This window comes from Tachyglossus aculeatus, chromosome 2 (assembly GCF_015852505.1).
Source record: "Tachyglossus aculeatus isolate mTacAcu1 chromosome 2, mTacAcu1.pri, whole genome shotgun sequence".
Classification (NCBI taxonomy): domain Eukaryota; kingdom Metazoa; phylum Chordata; class Mammalia; order Monotremata; family Tachyglossidae; genus Tachyglossus; species Tachyglossus aculeatus.
In genome coordinates this window covers 130,863,631-130,890,958 of record NC_052067.1, presented here as the reverse complement: position 1 = coordinate 130,890,958, position 27,328 = coordinate 130,863,631, and the positions used below count along the sequence as shown (strand labels likewise).

The following is a 27,328-nucleotide window of genomic DNA, read 5'->3' as shown; positions in this document are numbered from 1 at the left end:
GGAAAGGTGAGTGGTTTGGGGGTGAGAGAGGTGGAAAGAAGAGGGAAGGGTGAGTGGTCTAGGGGTGGGAGTGGTGGAAAGAAGAGGGGAAAGGTTTGAGTGGTCTGGGGGTGGGAGAGGCTGAGGGAAGGGGGAAAGGGGAGTGGTCTGGGAGTGAGAGAGGTGGAAAGAAGAGGGGAAAGGTGTGAGTGTTCTAGGGGTGGGAGTGGTGGAAAGAAGAGGAAAGGTTTGAGTGGTCTGGGGTGGGAGAGGCTGAGGGAAGGGGGGAAAGGTGAGTGGTCTCGGGGTGGGAGAGGCCGAGGGAAGAGGGGAAAGGTGAGTGGTCTCGGGGTGAGAGAGGCAGAAAGAAGAGGGGAAAAGTGAGTGGTCTCCGGGTGAGAGAGGTGGAAAGAAGAGGGGAAAGGTGAGTGGTCTGGGGGTGAGAGAGGCAGAAAGAAGAGGGGAAAGATGAGTGGTCTGGGGGTGACAAAAGTGGAAAGAAGAAGGGAAAGGTGAGTGGTCTCGGGGTGAGAGAGGCGGAAAGAAGGGGGAAAGGTGAGTGGTCTGGGGGAGGGAGAGGCCGAGGGAAGAGGGGAAAGGTGAGGTTCGGACTGAATGATGGCATTAGGCAGGGAAGGAGAAAACTGGGAGTTTTCCAGTTCTGCCAGACTTCTCTCCCTATCGCATTAAAATCCACAGTCACATTGCCCAGGCTACTTTTTGATGAGTTGTTGACGCTGAAAAGCAGCTCGGCCTAGTGGACGGAGCCGGGGCCTGGGAGTCAGAAGGATCTGGCTTCTAATCCCGCCTCCGCCACTTGTCTGCTGTGTGACCTTGGGCTAGTCACTGCACCTCTCTGGGCCTCAGTTACCTCATCTGGAAAATGGGGGTTAAAACTGAGCCCTCTGTGGGACAGCGACTGTGTCCAACCCAACTAGTTTGTAGTTACCACAGCACTTTCTATAATAATAATAATAATAATAATAATGATAATAATAGCATTTATTAAGCGCTTATTATGTGCAAAGCACTGTTCTAAGCACTGGGGAGGTTACAAGGTGATCAGGTTGTCCCAAGGTGGGGGCTCACTGTCTTAATCCCCATTTTCCAGATGAGGGAACTGAGGCCTAGAGAAGTGAAGTGACTTGCCCAAAGTCCCACAGCTGACAATTGGCAGAGCCGGGATTTGAACCCGTGACCTCTGACTCCAAAGCCCGGGCTCTTTCCACTGAGCCATGCTGCTTCTCTTTCTACAGTGTATGGCACATAGTAAGCACTTAACAAATACCACGATTATTAACGCAAAAGCTCACCTCCTTCAGGAGGCCTTCCCAGACTGAGTCCCCCTTTTCCTCTGCTCCTCCTCCCCTTCCCATCGCCCCAAATCCCTCCCTCTCCCAAAGCGCTTCTGTGTATATATATATGCACATATTTATTATTCTATTCATTTTATTAATGATGTATACACATCTATAATTCTATTTATTTATAATGATGCTACTGATGCCTGTCTACTTGTTTTGTTCTGTTGTCTGTCTCCCCCCTTCTAGACTGTGAGCCCGCTGTTGGGTAGGGATGGTCTCTGTTGCCGAATTATACTTTCCAAGCCCTTAGTACAGTGTCAGCATACAGTAAGCGCTCCATTAATATGACTGGAGTCAGAGGTCATGGGTTCAAATCCTGGCTCCGCCAACTGTCAGCTGTGTGACTTTGGGCGAGTCACTTCACTTCTCTGGGCTTCAGTTCCCTCATCTGGCAAATGGGGAGGAAGACTGTGAGCCCCCCGTGGGACAACCTGATCACCTTGTAACCTCCCCAGGTCTTGGAACAATGCTTTGCATATAGGAAGCGCTTAACAAATACCATCATTATTATCAGCGCTTAGAACAGAGTGCTTTGCACATAGTAAGGGCTTAACAAATACCATCATTATTATCGGCGCTTTGCACACAGTAAGCGCTCAATAAATTCGTTTAAATGAATATTAGTTTAGAGCCTGGGAACTAGCTGTAATTCTATTGATTCTGATGATTTTGACACCTGTCTACGTGTTTGTTTTGTTGTCTGTCTCCCCCTTCTAGACTGTGAGCCCGCTGTTCGGTAGGGGCCGTCTCTATATGTTGCCGACTTGTACTTCCCAAGCGCTTAGTACAGTGCTCTGCACACAGTAAGCGCTCAATAAATTCGATTGAATGAATTGAATGATCATTAGTATTCTTATTAAAATAATAATAATAATAATAATGGCATTTATTAAGCGCTTATATGAGCAAAGCACCGTTCTAAGCGCTGGGGAGGTTACAAGGTGATTAGGTTGTCCCACGGGGGGCTCACAGTCTTCATCCCCCTTTTACAGATGAGGGAACTGAGGCCCAGAGAAGTGAAGTGACTTGCCCAAAGTCACGCAGCTGACAATTGGCGGAGCAGGGATTTAATAATAATAATAATAATGGCATTTATTAAGCGCTTACTATGTGCAAAGCACTGTTCTAAGTGCTGGATGAACCCATGACCTCTGACTCCAAAGCCGGGGCTCTTTCCACTGAAGCCACGTCCATCCGTAGCTTGAGAAGAAGCACGGCCTAGTGGACCCACTTACCTGACGTGTGTCCTTGGGCAAGTCACTTCATCTCCCTGTGCCTCAGTGTTCTCGACTGTAAAACGGGGATATCCGTTCTCCCTCCTGCTTAGCCCCATGTGGGCCAGGAACTGTGCCCAATCTACGTAGCTTGTGCCTAACCCCAGTGCTCAGAACGAACAGTGAGCGCTTAACAAATACCGTAAAAAAGAAAGCAGTGATATTTACTGAGCTCTTCAGGCCCACGTCATCCCCCGGGCCTGGAATGGCCTTGCTCTGCCCATCCGCCAAGCTAGCTCTCTTCCTCCCTTTAAGGCCTTGCTGAGAGCTCACCTCCTCCAGGAGGCCTTCCCAGACTGAGCTCCTTCCTTCCTCTCCCCCCTCCATCCCCCCCGTCCTACCTCCTTCCCTTCCCCACAGCACCTGTATATATGTAGATATGTTTGTACATATTTATTACTCTATTTATCTTGTACATATCTATTCTATTTATTTTATTTTGTTAGTATGTTTGGTTTTGTTCTCTGTCTCCCCCTTTTAGACTGTGAGCCCACTGTTGGGTAGGGACTGTCTCTATATGTTGCCAACTTGGACTTCCCAAGCGCTTAGTACAGTGCTCTGCACACAGTAAGCGCTCAATAAATACGATTGATGATGATGATGATGCAGAACACTGAAGTGCTTGGGGGAGTACGGTTCAACAGGGTTGGTGTTTCTCAATAAAGGAAGTTTTATTTATTCAAGCAGCTTCAAGCCATATCAGTAAATAAACCTTGGGGAAAGGGACGCGGTTGGTGACCAAACACCATACATACCTTCTAGACTGTGAGCCCACTGTTGGGTAGGGACTGTCTCCATGTGTTGCCGACTTGTACTTCCCAAGTGCTTAGTACAGTGCTCTGCACACAGTAAGTGCTCAATAAATACGATTGATTGATTGATTGATTGATTGATACAGCTTTGCCCGCTCAACACAAACAACATCATGTACCCTCCTTGCTGGCTAAAAAGCAGCTGAGTACAAACCGCAGAGAATGATCATCGCCCTGCCCAACTTATCATCATCATCATCATCAATCGTATTTATTGAGCGCTTACTATGCGCAGAGCACTGTACTAAGCGCTTGGGAAGTACAAATTGGCAACATATAGAGACAGTCCCTACCCAACAGCGGGCTCACAGTCCAAAAGGGGGAGAATATATACAATTATACAATTACAGCGTCCAATTCTCCCCTGCCAATCCTGAGCGAGATAAAATGCTCCCATCAGTGACGCTGCCTGACTGATTTTTGCATCTAGAGCACTGTATTAGATGCCAGGGGGACACAGAGAAGAAGTTGAGAGCATTCTCCTAAAATCAAGTGTTTTCACTGTGAGTTTGGGAGAGATCTCTGCTGCGGAATTGGTGGGCACCCTTCTGACAATCACTCACTCAATCAGTGGTACTTATTGGGTGTATATATGTTTGTACATATTTATTACTCTATTTATTTATTTATCTTACTTGTACATATCTATTTATTTTATTTTGTTAGTATGTTTGGTTTTGTTGTCTGTCTCCCCCTTCTATAATAATAATAATAATGGCATTTGTTAAGCGCTTACTATGTGCAAAGCACGGTTCTAAGCGCTGGGGGGGATACAAGGTGATCAGGGTGTCCCACGTGGGGCTCACAGTCCTAATCCCCATTTTCCAGATGAGGTAACTGAGGCTCAGAGAAGTGAAGTGACTTGCCCAAGGTCACACAGCAGACATGTGGCGGAGCCGGGATTCAAACCCATGACCTCTGACTCCAAAGCCCGGGCTCTTTCCACTGAGCCACGCTGCTTCTAGACTGTGAGCCCACTGTTGGGTAGGGACTGTCTCTGTGTGTTGCCAACTTGTACTTCCCAAGCGCTTAGTACAGTGCTCTGCACACAGTAAGCGCTCAATAAATACGATTGATTGATTGATTGATTGATTGGGTGCCTACTGTGTGCTAAGCACTTTGCATGACCCGTCTGGAAAGGAAGCAGAAGCCGCATGACCTAGTGGAAAGAGTCCGGGCTTTGGAGTCAGAGGTCAGGGGTTCAAATCCCGGCTCCTCCAATTGTCAGCTGTGAGACTTTGGGCAAGTCACTTCACTTCTCTGTGCCTCAGTTACCTCATTTGTAAAATGGGGATGAAGACTGGGAGACCCCCGTGGGACAACCTGATCACCTTGTAACCTCCCCAGCGCTTAGAACAGTGCTTTGCACATAGTAAGCGCTTAATAAATGCCATTATTATTATTATTATTCTAATCCTGGCTCCACCACTCGTCTGCTGTGTGACCTTGGGTAAGTCACTTCACTTCTCTGTGCCTCAGTTACCTCATTTGTAAAATGGGGATGAAGACTGGGAGACCCCCGTGGGACAACCTGATCACCTTGTAACCTCCCCAGCGCTTAGAACAGTGCTTTGCACATAGTAAGCGCTTAATAAATGCCATTATTATTATTATTATTCTAATCCTGGCTCCACCACTCGTCTGCTGTGTGACCTTGGGTAAGTCGCTTCACTTCTCTGTGCCTCAGTTACCTCATTTGTAAAATGGGGATGAAGACTGGGAGCCCCCCGTGGGACAACCTGATCACCTTGTAACCTCCCCAGTGCTTAGAACGGTGCTTTGCACATAGTAAGCGCTTAATAAATGCCATTATTATTATCATTCTAATCCTGGCTCCACAACTCGTCTGCTGTGTGACCTTGGGTAAGTCGCTTCACTTCTCTGTGCCTCGGTTACTTCATCTGTAAAATGGGGATTAAGACTGTGAGCCCCACAGGGGAACAACCTGATTTCCTTGCATCATCATCATCATCAATCGCATTTATTGAGTGCTTACTGTGTGCAGAGCACTGTACTAAGCGCTTGGGAAGTCCAAGTTGGCAACACATAGAGATGGTCCCTACCCAACAGTGGGCTCACAGTCTATCTACTCCAGCGCTTAGAAGGGTGCTTGGCACATAGTAGTCGCTTAACAAATACCACAAATATGATAATAATAAGGCAATGCAGTGCCTGAAGACGCTCAGTAAATACCACTGATGGATTGAAATAGTTGTGGGCATGCACGTGGCTTGGATCGAGGTGTCTATATTATAACAAAATTTTCCTTTCTTGGGGGGAAGGGAGAGGGTGTCTGAGAACGTGACTGTAAAAAGCTACAGGGGAATTGACTGCAAAAAGCACGATCCCAACCTCGAGTTTTACAGTCTTCCGTGTGCAGAGCACTGCACGGAGAGGTTCGGAGAGTACCCCAGAGTGAGCTGTCATAATAATAATAATAAAAATGGTACTAAAAATGGTATTTAAGCACTTAGTACAGTGCTCTGCACACAGTAAGCGCTCAATAAATACGATTGATGATGAGGATGATGATTTGTTAAGCGCTTACTATGTGCCAAGCACCGTTCTAAGCGCTGGGGCAGATACAAGGTAATCAGGTTGTCCCACGTGGGGCTCACAATCTTAATCCCCCTTTTCCAGATGAGGGAACTGAGGCCCAGAGAAGTGAAGTGACTTGCCCAAGGTCACACAGCGGACAAGCGGCGGAGCCGGGATTAGAACCCACGACCTCCGACTCCCAAGCCCGGGCTCTTTCCACTGAGCCACGCTGCTTGTCATGAGCCCTGCCCTCGAGGAGCTCACGCACCAGAGCTTGGAATTAGAAGAACGTCCTCCCTCTAACGAAGCTGAAGTACTGATAGGATGACTCCGACTTGGACTTCCCAAGCGCTTAGTACAGTGCTCTGCACACAGTAAGCGCTCCGTAAACACGACTGAATGAATGACTGAATGATTCAAGTTTGGGGAAATCGTGCTATCAAGTTTGATGAAGTCTAATACACTCACCTGAAGACCCGATGTCCTTAATTGCTTTGTCAGGTCTTCTACTTGACGCTCAAAATCAGTGGCACGTTCTTTTTCCACATCCAACTGCTCCGCTTGTTTGTCGTATTCTACCAAAAGATTCTTTAATAAGAGACAAAACAGTTTAACGCTCATGGGTTTCAGTGGCTTGAACTAACGTCCGTATCAGCGATATCTATCGAGCAATCTTTCCCAGCTTCAGTATTATTAATATCTACTGGCCAACAGATGTGAAAAATTAAGCATTAAAATAATAATAATAATAATTACGGCATTTGTTAAGGGCTTCTAGACTGTGAGCCTGCTGTTGGGTAGGGACCGTCTCTCTATGTTGCCAACTTGGACTTCCCAAGCGCTTAGTACAGTGCTCTGCACACAGTAAGCGCTCAATAAATACGACTGAATGAATGAATGAATGAATGAATATGCCAGGCACTGTATTATTATTATTATTATTATTATGGTATTTGTTAAGTGCTCACTATATGCCAGACACTGTATTATTATTATTATTATTATTATTATGGTATTTGTTAAGTGCTCACTATATGCCAGACACTGTACTAAGCACTAGGGTGGATACAAGCAAATCGGGTTGGATGCAGTCCCTTGTCCCTCGTGAGGCTCACAGCCTCAATCTCCATTTTACAGATGAGGTAACTGAGGCACAGGGAAGTGAAATGACTTGCCCGGGGTCATATAGCAGAAAAGTGGCGGAGCCGGGATTAGAACCCATGATCTTCGGGCTCCAAGGCCCTGCTCTATCCACTATGCCATGCTGCTTCTCTAAAATTAATAATAATAATAATAATAATGATGGTATTTGTTAAGCACTTACTATGTACAAAGCATTGTTCATTCATTTCATTCAATGGAATTTATTGAGTGCTTACTGTGTGCACAGCACTGTACTAAACGCTTGGAAAGTACAAGCCAGCAACATACAGAGACGGTCCCTACCCAACAACGGGCTCCCAGTCTAGAAGGGGGAGACAGACAACAAAACAAAACACGTAGACAGGTGTCAAAATCATCAGAATAGAATTACAGCTAGTTCCAAGGCTCTAAACTAATAAATATTCATTCAATCGAATTTATTGAGCGCTTACTGTGTGCAGAGCACTGTACTAAGCGCTTGGGAAGTACAAGTCGGCAACATATAGAGACGGTCCCCACCGAACAGCGGGCTCACAGTCTAGAAGGGGGAGACAGACAACAAAACTAGCTGTAATTCTATTTTTTCTGATGATTTTGACACCTGTCCACATGTTTTGTTGTCTGTCTCCCCCTTCTCGACTGTGAGCCCCTTGTTGGGTAGAGACCGTCTCTGTATGTTGCCGACCTGTACTTCCCAAGCGCTTAGTACAGTGCTCTGCACACAGTAAGCACTCAATAAATTCGGTTGAATGAATATTTATTAGTTTAGAGCCTTGGAACTAGCTGTAATTCCATTTATTTTGACGATTTTGACACCTGTCCACATGTTTTGTTGTCTGTCTCCCCCTTCTTGACTGTGAGCCCCTTGTTGGGTAGGGACCGTCTCTGTATGTTGCCGACCTGTACTCCCCAAGCGCTTAGTACAGTGCTCTGCACACAGTAAGCGCTCAATAAATGCGATTGAATGAATGAATGAACAAAACAAACCATGTAGACAGGTGTCAAAATCGTCAGAATCAACAGAATTACAGCTAATTCCAAGGCTCTGAACTAATATTCATTTAAACGAATTTATTGAGCGCTTACTGTGTGCAAAGCGCTGATAACAGTGATGGTATTTGTTAAGACCTTACCATGTGCAAAGCACTCTGTTCTAAGTGCTGATAATGATGATAGGGACCATCTCTATATGTTGCCAACTTGTACTTCCCAAGCGCTTAGTACAGTGCTCTGCACACAGTAAGCGCTCAATAAATACGATTGATGATTGATGATGATGGCATTTGTTAAGCACTTATTATGTGCAAAGCACTGTTCTAAGCACTGGGGAGCTTACAAGGTGATCAGGTTGTCCCACGGGGGGCTCACAGTCTTCATCCCCATTTGACAGATGAGGGAACTGAGGCCCAGAGAAGTGAAGTGACTGGCCCAAAGTCACACAGCTGACAGTTGGAGGAGCCGGGATTTGAACCCATGACCTCTGACTCCAAAGCCTGGGCTCTTTCCTGACAAATTATACTTGGAGGACATCTTTTTGAAGAAGTGAAAGACGGAAAACATCATTTAATGGAAAGAAAATAATTGTGCCGTTCAATTAACACCTTCCCCACCCCCTCAAATTCCATCCTTAAATGACGGGGCAGGAAAATACTGGCGAGCTCCCTGGGGGCAGGGATCACATCGACCGACTCTTCTGTACTGTACTTTCCCAAGCGCTTAGGACAGGGCTCTGCACACCGTAAGCGCTCAATAAATGCCACTGATGTATATGCCAAGCGCTTAGTACAGTGCTCTGCACACAGTAAGCGCTCAATAAATACGATTGAATGAATGAATGGATTGCAGAGCAACTCCGGCTGAACATGGTGGGTGTGACATTCAACCAGGCCTTCCACCCCCGTATAAGAGTCTCATCGACAAGAGCCCGGGCTTTGGAGTCAGAGGTCATGGGTTCAAATCCCAGCTCTGTCAACTGTCAGCTGTGCTTTGGAGTCAGAGGTCATGGGTTCAAATCCCGGCTCTGCCAATTGTCAGCTGTGTGACTTTGGGCAAGTGACTTCACTTCTCTGTGAGCCCGCTGTTGGGTAGGGACTTGTCTCTACGTGTTGCCAACTTGTACTTCCCAAGCGCTTAGTACAGTGCTCTGCTCACAGTAAGCGCTCAATAAATACGATTGATTGATTGATTCTCTGTGCCTCAGTTACCTCATCTGTAAAATGGGGATTAAGACTGTGAGCCCCTCGTGGGACAGCCTGATCACCTTGTAACCTCCCCAGTGCTTAGAACAGTGCTTTGCACATAGGTAAGCACTTAACAAATACCATCATCATTATTATTATTATTACTGTTTGGGCAAGTCACTTCACTTCTCTGGACCTCAGTTACCTCATCTGGAAAATGGGGATGAAGACTGTGAGCCCCCCGTGGGACAACCTGATCACCTTGTAACCTCCCCAGAGCTTAGAACAGTGCTTTGCACATAGCCCGGGCTTTGGAGTCAGAGGTCATGGGTTCAAATCCCGGCTCTGCCAATTGTCAGCTGTGTGACTTTGGGCAAGTCACTTCACTTCTCTGTGAGCCCGCTGCTGGGTAGGGACTTGTCTCTATGTGTTGCCAACTTGTACTTCCCAAGCATTTAGTACAGTGCTCTGCACACAGTAAGCACTCAATCAATCAATCAATCAATCAATAGTATTTATTGAGCGCTTACTGTGTGCAGAGCACTGTACTAAGCGCTTGGGAAGTACAAGTTGGCAACATATAGAGACAGTCCCTACCCTTGACTGATTCTCTGTGCCTCAGTTACCTCATCTGTAAAATGGGGATTAAAACTGTGGGCCCCCCCATGGGACAACCTGATCACCTTGTAACCTCCCCAGTGCTTAGAACAGTGCTTTGCACATAGTAAGCGCTTAACAAATACCATCATTATTATTATTATTGTTATTGTTTGGGCAAGTCACTTCACTTCTCTGGACCTCAGTTCCCTCATCTGGAAAATGGGGATGAAGGCTCTGAGCGCCCCCGTGGGACAACCTGATCACCTTGTAACCTCCCCAGCGCTTGGAACAGTGCTTTGCACATAGTAAGCGCTTAACAAATACCAGCATCATTATTATTATTACTATTGTTTGGGCAAGTCACTTCACTTCTCTGGACCTCAGTTCCCTCATCTGGAAAATGGGGATGAAGACTGTGAGCTCCCCCGTGGGACAACCTGATCACCTTGCAACCTCCCCAGCGGTTAGAACAGTGCTTTGCACATAGTAAGCGCTTAACAAATGCCATCATCATTATCATCATCATCATCAATCATATTTATCGCGCGCTTACTGTGTGCAGAGCACTGTACTAAGCGCTTGGGAAGTACAAGTATCATCCCACTCCAAAGTGTACGGCGTTCCGAAGGCGGCCGGCAATTTTACCTTATAGCCTTCGGCTCCTTGGACGAGATCTCCCAGGGAAGCGGACAACTTCTCCTTCTCCAGCAGGATCGATTCCAGTTCGTCTCTCAGCCCCTGAGCCTGTTTGGCACAAAAGGCATTCCTCATTCGCTCAGTAAGTTGCCGGGTGTCGCACCGAAGAGTTTCGGAAAGCAACGTCAGTCCCCTCACCTCTTTCCTACTGGCCTCCAGTTCTTTCCTCGCCTTCACGGCAATGACCTTGATCTTATTTAACTTCTCGTCCTTCTCTTTGGACTCCTTCTCTAAGATGCCTGAAAACAGAAATAATAATAATAATAATGATGGCATTTATTAAGCGCTTACTATGGGCAAAGCACTGTTCAAAGCGCTGGGGGAGATACAAGGTGATCAGGTTGTCCCACGGGGGGGCTCACAGTCTTCATTTTGTTTTGTTAATATGTTTTGTTGTCTGTCTCCCCCTTCTAGACTGTGAGCCCGCTGTTGGGTAGGGACCGTCTCTATAAGTTGCCAACTTGGACTTCCCAAGCGCTTAGTACAGTGCTCTGCACACAGTAAGCGCTCAATAAATACGACTGAATGAATCCCCATTTCACAGATGAGGGAACTGAGGCCCGGAGAAGTGAAGTGACTTCCCCAAAGTCACACAGCTGACAAGTGGCGGCGCCGGGATTTGAACCCATGACCTCTGACTCCAAAGCCCGGGCTCTTTCCACTGAGCCATGCTGCTTCCCTGTAGCAGCCCCCTGTATAATAATAAACCTGGACTGGAAACCCCTCGGCTCAAATGAAGACGACGGTCAAACCCAGTGCTTAGAACGGTGCTCGGCACATAGTAAGCACTTAAATACCATCGCATTATTATTATTATTATTATTATTATTATTATTATTCTGGGCAAAAAAAAAAAGGATATCCAAGTTCTTTCCTAGTCTGAGTTGATTTGGGAGCCTGAATTTTTCCAATCGGATGCACAATGGCATCAGATTACGTGGCACTCAAAGTGGGCTACTCATTTATTCCCTCATCATAATAATAATGATGGCATTTATTGAGCGCTTACTACGTGCAAAGCACTGTTCTAAGCGCTGGGGAGGTTACCAGGTGATCAGGTTGTCCCACGGGGGGGCTCACTGACTTCACCCCCATTTTACAGATGAGGTCACTGAGGCCCAGAGAAGTGAAGTGACTTGCCTAAAGTCGCGCAGCTGACAACTGGCGGAGCCGGGATTCGAACCCGTGAACTCTGACTCCAAAGCCGGGGCTCTTTCCATTGAGCCACGCTGCCCATTGTGTGCAGAGCACTGAACTAAGCGCTCTTCTAAGCGCTGGGGAGGATATGATACAATAGTATTGGTAGATGTATCCTCGCCAGTGCTTTGCACACAGTAAGCGCTTAGCAAGTACCAAAATTATTATTATTATTACTAAGCGCTGAATATAAGGTAATCAGATTGGACACAGTCCACGTCCCACCCAGGGCTCCCAGTCTTCATCCCCATTTTACAGATGAGGTAGCTGAGGCCCAGAGAAGTGAAGTGATCAAGGCCAAGGGCAGGCAAGTGGCAGAGCTAGGATTAGAACCCGGGGCCCTCCTGACTCCCTGCCCCATTATATAAATATGCTAAATAAAATGCCAATAAGGCCTTCAGATAAACGCATGAGAATGCTCCGTTAAGCAAAATATTTACCGATTTTATCTTCCAGTTCCGTCACCGCCGACTGTTGCTCACTTTTTACAGAGGATGATTTCTGGAGGGAATCCTAGTTTTTAAACAGAAACAAAAGAGATAAACTAAACATCATCCGGGATCCCTGAACCCCCTTCCAATAATAATAATAATAATAATAATGATGATGGCATTTATTAAGCACTTACTATGTGCAAAGGACTGTTCTAAGCGCTGGGGGGATGCAAGGTCATGAGGTTGTCCCACGTGGGGCTCACAGTCTTCATCCCCATTTTACAGATGAGGGAACTGAGGCCCAGAGAAGTGAAGTGCCTTGCCCAAAGTCACACAGCTGACAAGTGGCGGAGCCGGGATTTGAACCCATGACCTCTGACTCCAAAGCCCATGCTCTTTTCCACTGAGCCACGCTGCTTATTATTATTATTATTAATAATAATAATAATGGCATTTATTAAGTGCTTACTATGTGCAAAGTACCGTTCTAAGCGCTGGGGAGGAAACAAGGTGATGAGGTTGTCCCACGTGGGGCTCACAGTCTTCATCCCCATTTTCCAGATGAGGGAACTGAGGCCCAGAGAAGTGAAGTGACTTGCCCAAGGTCACACAGCTGACAAGTGGCAGAGCCGGGATTAGAACCCATGGCCTCTGACTCCCAAGCCCGGGCTCTTTCCATTGAGCCATGCTGCTTCTCTAGCAGTGAGCCTTGTGGTAAGAACGCGGGACTGGGGATCGGGTGACCTAATAATAATAATAATAATAATAATAATGGCATTTGTTCATTCATTCAATCGTATTCATTGAGCGCTTACTGTGTGCAGAGCACTGTACTAAGCGCTTGGGAAGTATAAGTTGGCAACATATAGAGATGGTCCCTACCCAACAGTGGGCTCACAGTCTAGAAGGGGGAAACAGACAACAAAACAAAACATATTAACAAAATAAAATAAATAGAATAAATATGTATCCACCGTCTTCCATATTAACCAATAACACCTGACCATTCATTATCTTCTATTCATTCATTCATTCAATCGTATTTATTGAGTGCTTACTGTGTGCAGAGCACTGTACTAAGCGCTTTGTTAAGCGCTTACTATGTGCGAAGCACTGTTCTAAGTGCTGGGGCGGGGGGGATACAAGGTGATCAGGTTGTCCCACGTGGGGCTCACAGTCTTAATCCCCGTTTTACAGATGAGGGAACTGAGGCCCAGAGAAGTGAAGTGACTTGCCCAAAGTCACACAGCTGAGAAGCGGCGGAGCCGGCATTAGAACCCATGACCTCTAACTCTTTCCATCGAGCCACGCCACTTCTTGCTGCTTCCAGTGAGGATAAACCTCTTATTAAAAACAGACTGAAAGCAAATTTTCAAGGCTTCGCAAGGAAACTGAAAACAGAAAAGTTTTATCTATATATTAGCTAGTGAGTTCAAAGCTTTAGCTTTTGTGGTGCAGTTTTTTTTAAAAACAAACAGCTTTTTCTCAGCTGATGGCAATTTGCTTTACACTTAGTAGCTTTACACTTCACACTTGCTTTACACTCAGAGAAGCAGTCTGAGGTCATGGGTTCAAATCCCTGCTCTGCCAATTCATTCACTCAATCAATCAATCAATCGTATTTATTGAGCGCTTACTGTGTGCAGAGCACTGGACAAAGCGCTTGGGAAGCACAAGTTGGCAACACATAGAGACGGTCCCTACCCAACACTGGGCTCACAGTCTAGAAGGGGGCATTCAATCCTATTTATTGAGTGCCTACTGTGTGCAGAGCACTGTACTAAGCGCTTGGGAAGTACAAGTTGGCAACATATAGAGACGGTCCCTACCCAACAATGGGCTTGTCAGCTGTGTGACTTTGGGCAAATCACTTCACTTCTCTGGGCCTCAGTTCCCTCATCTGTAAAATGGGGATTAAGACTGTGAGCCCCCTGTGGGACAACCTGATAATAATAATAATAATAATGACATTTATTAAGCACTTACTAAGCGCAAAGCAATGTTCTAAGCACTATGGGGATACAAGGTGATGAGGTTGTCCCACGTGGGGCTCACAGTCTTCATCCCCATTTTACAGATGAGGGAACTGAGGCCCAGAGAAGTGAAGTGACTTGCCCAAAGTCACACAGCTGACAAGTGGCGGAGCCAGGATTCGAACCCATGACCTCTGACTCCAAAGCCCGGGCTCTTTCCCACTGAGCCACGCTGCTTCTCGAAGGGAACCTGATCACTTTGCAACCTCCCCAGCGCTTAGAACAGTGCTCTGCCCATAGTAAGCACTTAATAAATGCCATCATTATTATTATTATTATTATTCTTACTTAGTAGCATCATTGTCAAGCCTTATCGTCAAGCCTTATCGTGAGAAACCTAATGTGGAAAATTTCACAGCTTAATTGTAAGGCTTCCAGATGCCATAGTCCTAGTGATTAAAGAAAACAACGGTGAAATAGGTTTTCTAGTTTATCCATGCTGCCAATGCAGAACTTGCTTGGGAGTCAAAAGGACCTGGATTCTAATTCTGGCTCTGCCACGTGTCTGTCGTGTGACCTTGGGCAAATCAGGTAATTATTGTGCCTCAGTTACTGCATCTGTAATAATAATAATAGCGATGGTATTTGCTAAGCACTTACTATGTGCCAAGCACTGTTCTAAGCACTGGGGTAGATAAAGGGTAATCAGGTTGTTCCACGTGGGCTCACAGTTTTAATCGTTGTTGGGTAGGGACCGTCTCTATATGTTGCCGATTTATTCTTCCCAAGTGCTTAGTACAGTTCTGCACACAGTAAGTGCTCAATAAATACGACTGAATGAATGAATGAATCCCCATTTTCCAGGTGAGGTAACTGAGGCCCAGAGAAGTGACTTGTCCAAAGTCACACAGCTGACAAGTGGCGGAGCCGGGATTGGAACCCATGACCTCTGACTCCCAAAGCCCGGGCTCTTTCCACTGAGCCACGCTGCTTCTCTGTCAAATGGAGAATAAGCCCGTGAGCCCCATGTGGGACATGGATTGTGTCCAACCCAATTATCTTGTAATTACTCCAGCTCCTGGTCCAGTGCCCGACAGATAGTAAGCACTTTACAAATACCATTAAAAAAAAAAAATTAGGGAAAAAAGAAAAATCCCAAAATTGTAGTGAGCCCCACTTCTGTACTATTTATGCTTTGTTGGGAACTATAAAATGCCTTAGGAATCAAAAGAAGTTCACGATTCCTATACACCCCACCCCACTGAAGAAGCAATAAGAAGCATAAGAAGCAGCGTGGCTCAGTGGAAAGAGCCCGGGCTTTGGAGTCAGAGGTCATGGGTTCAAATCCCGGCTCCGCCAATTGTCAGCTGGGTGACTTTGGGCAAGTCACTTCACTTCTCTGGGCCTCAGTTACCTCATCTGTAAAGTGGGGATTAAGACTGTGAGCCCCCCCCGTGGGACAACCTGATCACCTTGTAATCTTCCCAGCGCTTAGAACAGTGCTTTGCACATAGTAAGCGCTTAATAAATGCCATTATTATTATTATTATTGGTGGCTTGGACCATTGGGAGCCACGCTCAGCCTTCCCAGACTGAGCCCCTTCCTTCCTCTCCCCCTCATCCCCCTCTCAATCCCTCCCATTTTACCTCCTTCCCTTCCCCACTGCACCTGCATATATGTATATATGTTTGTACATATTTGTTACTCTATTTATTTATTTATTTATTTTACTTGTACATATCTATTCTATTTATTTTATTTTGTTAGTATGTTTGGTTTTGTTCTCTGTCTCCCCCTTTTAGACTGTGAGCCCACTGTTGGGTAGGGACTGTCTCTGTATGTTGCCAACTTGTACTTCCCAAGCGCTTAGTACAGTGCTCTGCACACAGTAAGCGCTCAATAAATACGATTGATGATGATGATGATTGGGAGGACCTTGAGCAAGTCACTTTAGCACTCTGTTCCTGTTTCGCTTCTGAACGGCAGAGCAATAACAAAACAGAGCGCTCAGGAATATAAAGCACTGAGATATACGAATATGAAGCCTTATGAAGCTTCCCAGTCAGAAATGGGGTTCAAAATTGCTGAATTCATTTCCGGCCCGCCTCAAGACTCTTCAAGGGATTAACGGCTTATCGTTCTCAGAAACGCTTCAGCAACTAAAACAAAATCAAAATGCGTGGGCAACATCGGGCAACGAAAATGTCAATTGTACTTTTAATAACAACAAAATCGGCCACCTGTAGAGATGTCAACTCCGTTTTCACCTCCTGAAGTTCGGCTTCTTTTTGTTCCAACAGCAGCTGCAGGTTTCCTGGCTGCTCTACTGACAGCCCACCTTGCGCCTCTTCTTTTTCCCTTTCAAGTTCCTGAGAGATGTCTTCGAGGCGAGCTAGAAGATCCTGGTTTTCAAGTCTGGTTTGTTCGTTCACATCCTTCATCTCTAAGAGGTCGATCTGGAGTGCTTCTTTTTCCGACAAGGCTCCCTCTAGTTCTTCTTTCAGGAGGTCCTTTTCTTTCTCGCGGTCTTTTAGTAAAGATTGAAACTCTTCGTCCTGAGCTACATTTTCTTCCTGTAGCCGCTCGATCTCTCTCCGCAACCCAAGGACTGTTTCGTCGTTCTGCAGAGCGATGCTCTCCTTTTCTTCATTGATTCTGGCTACGGATTCACTTAAGACTTGTAGGACGTTGTTGACGTTATCCCCGTCGCTTTCGACCGAGATCCCGGGTCCCATCTGTCTTACAAAATCCATCAGCTGAGCCTTGACAGAGGATGCCTGAGTTTGCTCGTGTTTTAACAACTGATCCAATCGGCTTTTCTCTTCCATCGCCATTTGAAGTTTCTTTGCCGTGTCGGCGGCCTGCTCTTTAAAACTCACGTCCCCTTCCTTTTCAGAAGCAAGTGTCTCCAACTCCCTATTCATTTTCTCCTTTTCCCTCTGTAACCTCTCATTCTCCTCCTGAAGGACCTTGAGGTCCGCTGACAGCTTTTCCCGCTCTTGAAAAGATACCCTAATTTCTTCCTCAAATTTTCCCAACTGTTGGTCGCTTTGCTCCTTCTCCACGGAAGCCTTTTCTACAGCTTCGGTTAATTGTTTCACCTGCCGCTCCAGTTCTCTCCTACACTGAGTGAATTCATCTGCTTCTGCCCTGAGTCTGAAAATCTCCTTCTCTTCCCTTTCGTAATTTTCCCGGAGTGTACGCAGCTCACCCTGAGTGCTTCTCGCTTCACGCAGGACGTGGTCTCTTTCAGCATCCAAAGCGCTAATTTTGGCCTCAAGTTCTTTTAACTCGGAATCTTTTCGAAGGAGGCAAGCCCCCATCTCTTCGTTCTTTTCCCGCAAGCTCCCGGCTCGGCCTGCCCGTTCCTCGGCTTCTTCCCGCCGAGATGCCAGCTCTTCCGCTTCCCCTTGGAGCCGGTTCACTGTTTCGAGGAGAGCGTCTTTCTCGTTGAAAGCCGCTCTGAGTTTCTGCTGCAGCTCTTGGACGTCGGAAGCCTGCTGCTGCTTCATGGACTCAAACTCCCGACTTATCTTCCCGGCCGACTCCCCCAGTTCCAACTGCAGGGTCTCCAGGGTCTCCCTCAGAGTCTCGTAATTAGAAGACGCTTCTTCTTTCTCTTGCTGAAGGCTCTCACACTGCTCCTTCAGGCTCTGGATTTCAAACAGGGAGGACAGCTTCTCCTTCTCTGAATCTGACAGTAACGACTCTTTGAGGTCGGAGATTTCACGGTGATGCCGGTCAAGGAGGGCCTGCTCTCTCCCAGCCTGCTGTTCCACGGCACTGCGATACTGACTCCTCGCGGCTTCTAGGTCCAGTTTTAACCTCTCGATTACGCAGCACTGGTCTTCTCGGGCGAGTTGCAGTTCGTTCACCTTAAACTCTAAGTCCTCCCGTTCGTGGAAGAACTCTTCCTTGTTGCTCTGGACTTCCAGCTCTAGTTTTAATTTAAGGTTATTCATGTACGTTACCTCGTCTTTCAATATACTGTGCTGAGATTCGAGTTCTTTCAAGCGGTCTTCTAAGCGTTTGACTTCTTCATGCGGTCCTTGCTCCCTTTGTGGAGCATCCTGGACCTCTGAACAGGCTACTCGGTTTTGCTTGTACTCATTTAACGCCCCTCTAAGGGTTTCTAATTCGAGTTCATACTTCTCTTGCAGGCCTTTCTCTTTGGCCTCCCACTGCTCTATTAAATCCTGCTTCGCCTGATTCATCCTGCTTGTTTCTTCCTCAAGTTCTTGGGCAGAAGCTTCGAGCTGAAGCCTCAGACTGGCCGCCTCTTCCCGAAATGAACCCTTGAGTTGTCCCAGCTCTTCCTGCAAGCGACTGATTTCACTTTGGTGATGCTGGGAATTAGCTCTGATGGTCTGGTGGAGGTCGTTTACTTCCCCACGCTTCTCCTCCCCGGCAGCTTCTAGCTCCTTCTTCAGACGGGAGATCTGTTCCTCGTACACGGTCTTGATTCGTTGGAGGTCGTCTTGGAGGCTTTTAACGTCATTCTGGGGGTCCCGGGGACCGTCAGGCTGGACTTCAAGCCCCGACTGTTTGCTCAGCGCCTCCTCTAGTTCCTTCCGCAAGCCGGTTACGGCCGCCGCGTGCTTTGACTCGGCTTCCAGCAATTCCTTTTGAAGGCTTTCCATTTCCTTCAGGCGGCTGGCGGTTGATTGTTCGAATTCCTTCTGCTGGCCTTCCATCTTGGCCACGGAATCCTAGGGGAAAAGCCAGAGCACAAACCGGAGCTTAGTGGCAAATAAAACGAATCTCGCCAATTTGTCCTCTCCGCCGTTGACCGCCGCCTCGAATGAGGGGGGGGTCGGGGTGCTGCGAACACCCTGAAGAAAGCGGGCTTTCGGTTGGTCCAAACACAATCCGTCAGTCCCCGGGACATAGTAAGCGCCGAACAAATGCCATTTTAAAAGAAAAAGTCAACTCGGGTAGCCGGGTGGCCTTCCTGCAGTCATTCAAGTCATGAGCAACTACTGTTTGCACAGCACTATAATAAGTGCTTAGCATGGTATTAAGAGAGGAGCAAGTCTAATCTTGTCTTGTCAGAGAAGCAGCGTGGCTCAGTGGAAAGAGCCCGGGCTTTGGAGTCAGAGGTCGTGGGTTCAGATCCCGGCTCCGCCACTTGTCAGCTGTGTGACTTTGGGCAAGTCACTTCACTTCTCTGGGCTCTCAGTTCCCTCATCTGGAAAATGGGGATGAAGACTGTGAGCCCCAAGTGGGACAACCTGATTACCTTGTATCTACCCCAGCGCTTAGAACAGTGCTTGGCACATAGTAAGCGCTTAACAAATACCAACATTATTATTATTATTATTGTCTGCGGTATGACCTTGAGCAAGTCACTTCACTTCTCTGGGCCTCAGTTACCTCATCTGCAAAATACGGATTTAGGCTGTGAGCCCCATGTGGGACACGGACTGTGTCCAATCATTACTATAATGATGGCATTTATTAAGCGCTTACTATGTGCAAAGCCCGGTTCTACGCACTGCGGAGGTTACAAGGTGATCAGATTGTCCCACAGGGGGCTCATAGTCTTTATCCCCATTTTACAGATGAGGGAACTGAGGCCCAGAGAAGTTCAGTGACTTGCCCGAAGTCACGCGGCTGACAAGCAATTAACTCTAGTTTCTGCAGGGCTAACACGGCCAAGCGTCGGGAAGAAGCTTCGCCCTTGGCCCTGGGAGCCAGCCCGGTGCTGACTCTAAACCTGTGATGGACTCCACCAACATTAACTTTTACTGACTGTTCATTACTTGTTGGCCTAATAATATGAGAGCATAAAGGAATGAATCAAAAGTGGATGAAAACTCAGCATTTGAGTGTGACCCAGTGGATAGAGCGGGGGCCTGGGAATCAGAAAGACCTGGGTTCTAATTCCGGCTCCACCACTTGTCTGCTTTGTGATCTTGGGCAAATCATTTCACTCTCTGGGCCTCAGTGACCTCATCTGTAAAATGGGGATGAAGACTGTGAGCACCAAGTGGGACAGGGACCGTGTCCAACCTGATCTGCTTGCATCTACCCCATTACTTAGTACAGTCTCCGGGACATAGTAAGCGCTGAATAAATGCCATTTTTTTAAAAAAAAGTCAACTCGGGTAGCCGGGTGGCCTTCCTGCAGTCATTCAAGTCATGCAGTCACTCTGTTCTCTAGCTGCACTCACTCCCTTGGTGAACTCATTCGCTCCCACGGCTTCAACTATCATCTCTACGCTGATGACACCCAGATCTACATCTCTGCCCCTGCTCTCTCTCCCTCCCTTCAGGCTCGGATCTCCTCCTGTCTTTAGGACATCTCCATCTGGATGTCTGCCCGCCACCTAAAACTCAATATGTCCAAGACTGAACTCCTTATCTTCCCTCCCAAACCCTGCCCTCTCCCTGACTTTCCCATCACCGTAGACGGCACTACCATCCTTCCCGTCTCCCAAGCCCGCAATCTGGGTGTCATCCTCGACTCCGCTCTCTCGTTCACCCCTCACATCCAATCCGTCACCAAAACCTGCCGGTCTCAGCTCCGCAACATTGCCAAGATCCGCCCTTTCCTCTCCATCCAAACCGCTACCTCGCTGGTTCAATCTCTCATCCAATCCCGACTGGATTACGGCATCAGCCTCCTCTCTGATCTCCCATCCTCCCGTCTCTCCCCACTTCAGTCTATACTTAACTCTGCTGCCTGTATCATCTTTGTGCAGAAATGCTCTGGGCATGTTACTCCCCTCCTCAAAAATCTCCAGTGGCTACCAGTCAACCTACGTATCAAGCAAAAACCCCTCACTCTCGGCTTCAAGGCTGTCCATCACTTCACCCTCTCCTCCCTCCCCTCCCTTCTGTCCTTCTCCAGCCCTGCCCGCACCCTCCGCTCCTCTGCCGCCGCTAACCTCCTCACCGGGCCTCATTCTCGCCCGTCCCGCCATCGACCCCCGTCCCACGTCCTTCCCCCGGGCCCGGAATGCCCTCCCTCCGCACATCCGCCAAACTAGCTCTCTTCCTCCCTTCCAAGCCCTACTGAGAGCTCACCTCCTCCAAGAGGCCTTCCCAGACTGAGCCCCCTTTTTCCTCTCCTCCTCCCCATCCCTCCCGTCCTACCTCCTTCCCCTCCCCACAGCACCTGTATATATGTTTGTACAGATTTATTACTCTATTTTACTTATACATATTGACTATTCTATTTATTTTGTTAATGATGTGCATCTAGCTTTACTTCTATTTATTCTGATGACTTGACTCCTGTCCACATGCTTTGTTTTGTTGTCTGTCTCCCCCTTCTAGACTGCGAGCCCGTTGTTGGGTAGGGACCGTCTCTAGATGTTGCCAACTTGGACTTCCCAAGTGCCCAGTCCAGTGCTCTGTACACAGTAAGCGCTCAATAAACACAACTGAATGAATGAACTCAAGTTAGTTCAGACTTCTGTCTCAAGGTCTGAAAGAAATTTTTTAAAAATGTAGGGAGCACTGTGAAAATGAAAATGGTGAACCATTCAACTGGTCTTGTCATTTTTAAAAACATATAATGCACATTTGTAGCAAGTTCATTCATTCATTCAATCGTATTTATTGAGCGCTTACTGTGTGCAGAGCACTGTACTAAGTGCTTGGGAAGTGCAAGTTGGCAACATATAGAGATGGTCCCTACCCAACAGCGGGCTCACAGTCTAGAAGGGGGAAACAGAGAACAAAACAGAACATATTAACAAAATAAAATAAATAGAATAAATATGTACAAATAAAATAAATAGAGTAATAAATACATACAAACATATATACATATATACAGGTGTATATATGGCAGACGTGTGGATATATACAGCAAGTGTGGAGAAGCAGTGTGGTCCGGTAGAAAGAGCACAGGCCTGAGAGTCGGAAGACCTGGGTCCTAATCCCAGCCCTGACCCTTCATCATCATCATCATCAATCGTATTTATTGAGCGCTTACTGTGTGCAGAGCACTGGACTAAGCGCTTGGGAAGTACAAGTTGGCAACATATAGAGACAGTCCCTACCCAGCAGTGGGCTCACAGTCTAAAAGGGGGAGACAGAGAACAAAACCAAACATACTAACAAAATAAAATGAATAGAATAGATATGTACAAGTAAAATAAATCAATCAATAAATAGAGTAATAAATACGTACAACCATATATACATATATACAGGTGCTGTGGGGAAGGGAAGAAGGTAAGATGTGGGGGTGGAGAGGGGGACGAGGGGGAGAGGAGGGAAGGGGCTCAGTCTGGGAAGGCCTCCTGGAGGAGGTGAGCTCTCAGCAGGGCCTTGTCTGCTCTGTGATCTGTGGCAGGTCATTTAGCTTCCCTGTGTCTCACTTACCTCATCTGTAAAATGGGAATTAAAACTGTGAGCCCCACACGGGACAGGGACTGTGTCCAAATGATTAGCTTGCATCTACCACAGCATTTAGTACAGTGCTTGGCACACAGTAAGCACTTAACAAATACCTTAAAAAACAAAATGACTCATCGTTCTGACATTGGGGATCTTCACAAGTTGAAGCCGGACCCCTGTTCATTCAACTGTATTTAGTGAGCGCTTATTATGTGCAGAGCACTGTACTAAGCGCTTGGGAGAGTACGATATAACGATAAACAGACACATCCCCTGCCCACAATGAGCTTACGGTCTACAGAAGCGTAGAGAAGCAGCGTGGCTCAGTGGAAAAGAGCCCGGGCTTTGGAGTCAGAGGTCATGGGTTCAAATCCCAGCTCCACCACTTGTCAGCTGTGTGACTTTGGGCAAGTCACTTCACTTCTCTGTGCCTCAGTTGCCTCATCTGTAAAATGGGGGTGAAGACTGTGAGCCCCACGTGGGACAACCTCATCACCTTGTATCCCCCCAGAGCTTAGAACAGTGCTTTGCACATAGTAAGCGCTTAATAAATGCCATTATTATTATTATTATTATTATTATTACAGAGTGGGGGAAGTCTCCATGATGAACACTCACCTGTCCCACTGGCACCTATCCAAAGTCCTACATATGCAGAGCTCTGAGCTACGGCATTTGTTACATTAGAATAATTAAAAGCTTGGCAGGCATTTATTACTGTATTTATTAAGTCTTGCCTGTGGGCCAAAGCCCAGAGCTACGTGTCTGGAGTAGCTTTTAGACTGTGAGCCCACTGTTGGGTAGGGACTGTCTCTATATGTTGCCAACTTGGACTTCCCCAGCGCTTAGTACAGTGCTCTGCACACAGTAAGCGCTCAATAAATACGATTGATTGATTGATTGGAGTCTAGACACTCCACAGTCCCTGTCCCACGTGAGGCTCCCGGGATAGGAAGTGGAGAGAGCAGGTAGGGGAAAGAAAAACAACTATATTTCAAGACAATATACTAATGATGGTATTTGTTGAGCGCTTACTATGAGCCAAGCACCATTCTAAGTGCTGATATCATCATCATCAATCATCAATCGTATTTATTGAGCGCTTACTGTGTGCAGAGCACTGTACTAAGTGCTTGGGAAGTACAGGTTGGCAACATATAGAGACGGTCCCTACCCAACACTGAGCTCACAGTCTAAAAGGTGTGATATCACACCAAGACACAATATCCTATGCATTTCTTTTGTTTTCTCACTCCATAATAATATTAATATTAATAATAATGATGACGGTATTTCTTAAGTGCTTACTATGTGTCAGGCTCTGTTCTAAGTGCTGATATCACACCAAGACACAATATCCTATGCATTTCTTTTGTTTTCTCACTCCATAATAATATTAATAATAATAATAATAATGATGACGGTATTTCTTAAGTGCTTACTATGTGTCAAGCTCTGTTCTAAGTGCTGATATCACACCAAGACACAATATCCTATGCATTTCTTTTGTTTTCTCACTCCATAATAATATTAATAATAATAATGATGGTATTTTGTAAGTGCTTACTATGTGTCAAGCTCTGTTCTAAGTGCTGATATCACACCAAGACACAATATCCTACGAATTTCTTTTGTTTTCTCACTCCATAATAATATTAATAATAATGATGACGGTATCTCTTAAGTGCTTACTATGTGTCAGGCTCTGTTCTAAGTGCTGATATCACACCAAGACACAATATCCTATGCATTTCTTTTGTTTTCTCACTCCATAATAACATTAATATTAATAATAATAATAATAATGACGGTATTTCTTAAGTGCTTACTATGTGTCAGGCTCTGTTCTAAGTGCTGATATCACACCAAGACACAATATCCTATGCATTTCTTTTGTTTTCTCACTCCATAATAATATTAATAATAATAATGATGGTATTTCTTAAGTGCTTACTATGTGTCAAGCTCTGTTCTAAGTGCTGATATCACAGCAAGACACAATATCCTATGCATTTATTTTGTTTTCTCACTTCATAATAATGCTAATAATAATAATAATAATAATAATAATAATAATAATAATAATAATGATGGCATTTGTTAATACTATGTGTCAAGCACTGTTCCAGGTGCTGGGGGAGATACAAGGTCATCAGGTTTCTCACTCCATAATAATAATAATAGTAATAATAATAATAATGGTATTTAGAAGCAGCGTGGCTCAGTGGAAAGAGCACGGGCTCTGGAGTCTGAGGTCATGGGTTCAAATCCCGGCCCCTCCGATTGTCAGCTGTGTGACTTTGGGCAAGTCACTTAACTTCTCAGGGCCTCAGTTGCCTCATCTGTAAAATGGGGATTAAGACTGTGAGCCCCCCATGGGACAACCTGATCACCTTGTAACTTCCCCAGCGCTTAGAACAGTGCTTTGCACATAGTAAGCACTTAATAAATGCCATCATTACTATTACTTAGAACAGTGCTTTGCACATAGTAAGTGCTTAATAAATGCCATTATTATTATTATTATTATTATTTCTTAAGAGCTTACTATGTGCCAAGCTCCATTCTAAGCACTGATATCACACCAAGGCACAATATCCTATGCATTTCTTTTGTTTTCTCACTCCATAACAACAATAATAATAATAATGATGGTATTTGTTAATATTATGTGCCAAGCACAGTCCTGAGGTACTGTTACACAATAGATGTTGAGCTTAAACTTAATGAAGAAGGAATCATATTACCAGTTTCAGGATATGATGAAGTGCATAAAAGAATAGCTCTTTGTACTGATGGTCCAAAGAGATTTTGTTTCAATAGCCAAAATTTAATAGGAAAAGGAGCCATTAAACAGAGACATCTTCAATTACTTGGGTATGAATCTGTGCAGATTCCATATTATGAAGTTGAGATTTTACAAACAAGACGGGTTCCAATCCCGGCTCTGCCACTTGTCAGCTGTGTGACTTTGGGCAAGTCACTTCACTTCTCTGGGCCTCAGTTCCCTCATTTGGAAAATGGGGATGAAGACTGTGAGCCCCCCGTGGGACAACCTGATCACCTTGTAACCTCCCCAGTGCTTAGAACAGTGCTTTGCACATAGTAAGCGCTTAATAAATGCCATTATCATCATCATCATCAAGACGTGAGGTAATGGAATATCTACAAAAAAAAGCTCTTCCCTCACACTTATGGACTCCTTCAGTGTCAAGAATGATAGACTGTGAGCCCACTGCTGGGTAGGGACTGTCTCTATATGTTGCCAATTTGTACTTCCCAAGCGCTTAGTACAGTGCTCTGCACATAGTAAGCGCTCAATAAATACGATTGATGATGATGATGAAAGATCGCAGAAGAATCTGGGTACTTAGCTCGAGAGCCAGTGCGTGGTTTATTTTGTTGTCTGTCTCCCGCTTCTAGACTGTGAGTCCGTGGTTGGGTAGGGACCGTCTCTACATGTTGCCAACGTCCCAAGCGCTCAGTACAGTGCTCTGCACACAGTACGCAATCAATAAATACGACTGAATGAATGAATACAAGGTAATCGGGTTGTCCCACGTGGGGCTCACGGTCTTAACCCCCTCTCTTTCTTTCCATTAGTGTGATTCTTGAGCTGTCTTGTCAAGCCAAGTTTAGAAAATCTTCCGGAAATCTCCCTCACCTCACATCGCCGCCCCCAATATAGACCCCTTTTTGGTCGTGCCACTTCATCATCATCATCATCATTGATCGTATTTATTGAGCGCTTACTGTGTGCAGAGCACTGTACTAAGCGCTTGGGAAGTACAAGTTGGCAACATATAGAGACAGTCCCTACCCAATAGTGGGCTCACAGTTTAAAAGGGGGAGACAGAGAACAAAACCAAACAAAATAAAATAAATAGAATAGATATGTACAAGTAAAATAAATAAATATATAAATAGAGTCATAAATATGTACAAACTTGTCTGCTGTGTGACCTTAGGCAAGTCACTGAATTTCCCTGGGTTTCAGTTACCTCATCCTTAAGTGGGGATTGAGCCCACTGTTGGGTAGGGACCGTCTCTATATGTTGCCAACTTGGACTTCCCAAGCGCTCAGTACAGTGCTCGGCACACAGTGAGTGCTCAATAAATCCGATTGAATGAATGAATGAATGATACAGTGCTCGGCACACAGTAAGCGCTCAATAAAAACGGTCGAACGAATGAATGAATCATCATCATCATCATCAATCGTATTTATTGAGCACTTACTGTGTGCAGAGCACTGTACTAAGCGCTTGGAAGTACAAGTTGGCAACATATAGAGACAGTCCCTACCCAACAGTGGGCTCACAGTTTAAAAGGGGGAGACAGAGAACAAAACCAAACATACTAACAAAATAAAATAAATAGAATAGATATGTACAAGTAAAATAAATAAATATATAAATAGAGTCATAAATATGTACAAACTTGTCTGCTGTGTGACCTTAGGCAAGTCACTGAATTTCCCTGGGTTTCAGTTACCTCATCCTTAAGTGGGGATTGAGCCCACTGTTGGGTAGGGACCGTCTCTATATGTTGCCAACTTGGACTTCCCAAGCGCTCAGTACAGTGCTCGGCACACAGTAAGCGCTCAATAAATCCGATTGAATGAATGAATGAATGATACAGTGCTTGGCACAGAGTAAGCGCTCAATAAAAACGATTGAACGAATGAATGAATCATCATCATCATCATCGATCGTATTTATTGAGCGCTTACTGTGTGCAGAGCACTGTACTAAGCGCTTGGGAAGTACAAGTTGGCAACATATA

At 45.8% G+C, this 27,328-nt stretch overlaps 1 protein-coding gene across 2 annotated transcripts in view; it reads right to left on the bottom strand.

Annotated features, from left to right (window-relative positions):
* Window positions 1-27,328, bottom strand: part of GCC2 (GRIP and coiled-coil domain containing 2) — a 155,542-nt gene that overhangs the window by 80,536 nt on the left and 47,678 nt on the right. For both annotated transcript variants that reach the window (XM_038759937.1, XM_038759938.1), the window contains exons 6-10: window positions 16,432-18,900; window positions 12,224-12,296; window positions 10,725-10,825; window positions 10,536-10,634; window positions 6,436-6,555 (exon numbers count right to left, since the gene is read on the bottom strand). In XM_038759937.1, coding sequence (XP_038615865.1) covers window positions 6,436-6,555; window positions 10,536-10,634; window positions 10,725-10,825; window positions 12,224-12,296; window positions 16,432-18,900 — 2,862 coding nt within the window. The remainder of the gene's footprint in view (window positions 1-6,435; window positions 6,556-10,535; window positions 10,635-10,724; window positions 10,826-12,223; window positions 12,297-16,431; window positions 18,901-27,328) is intronic.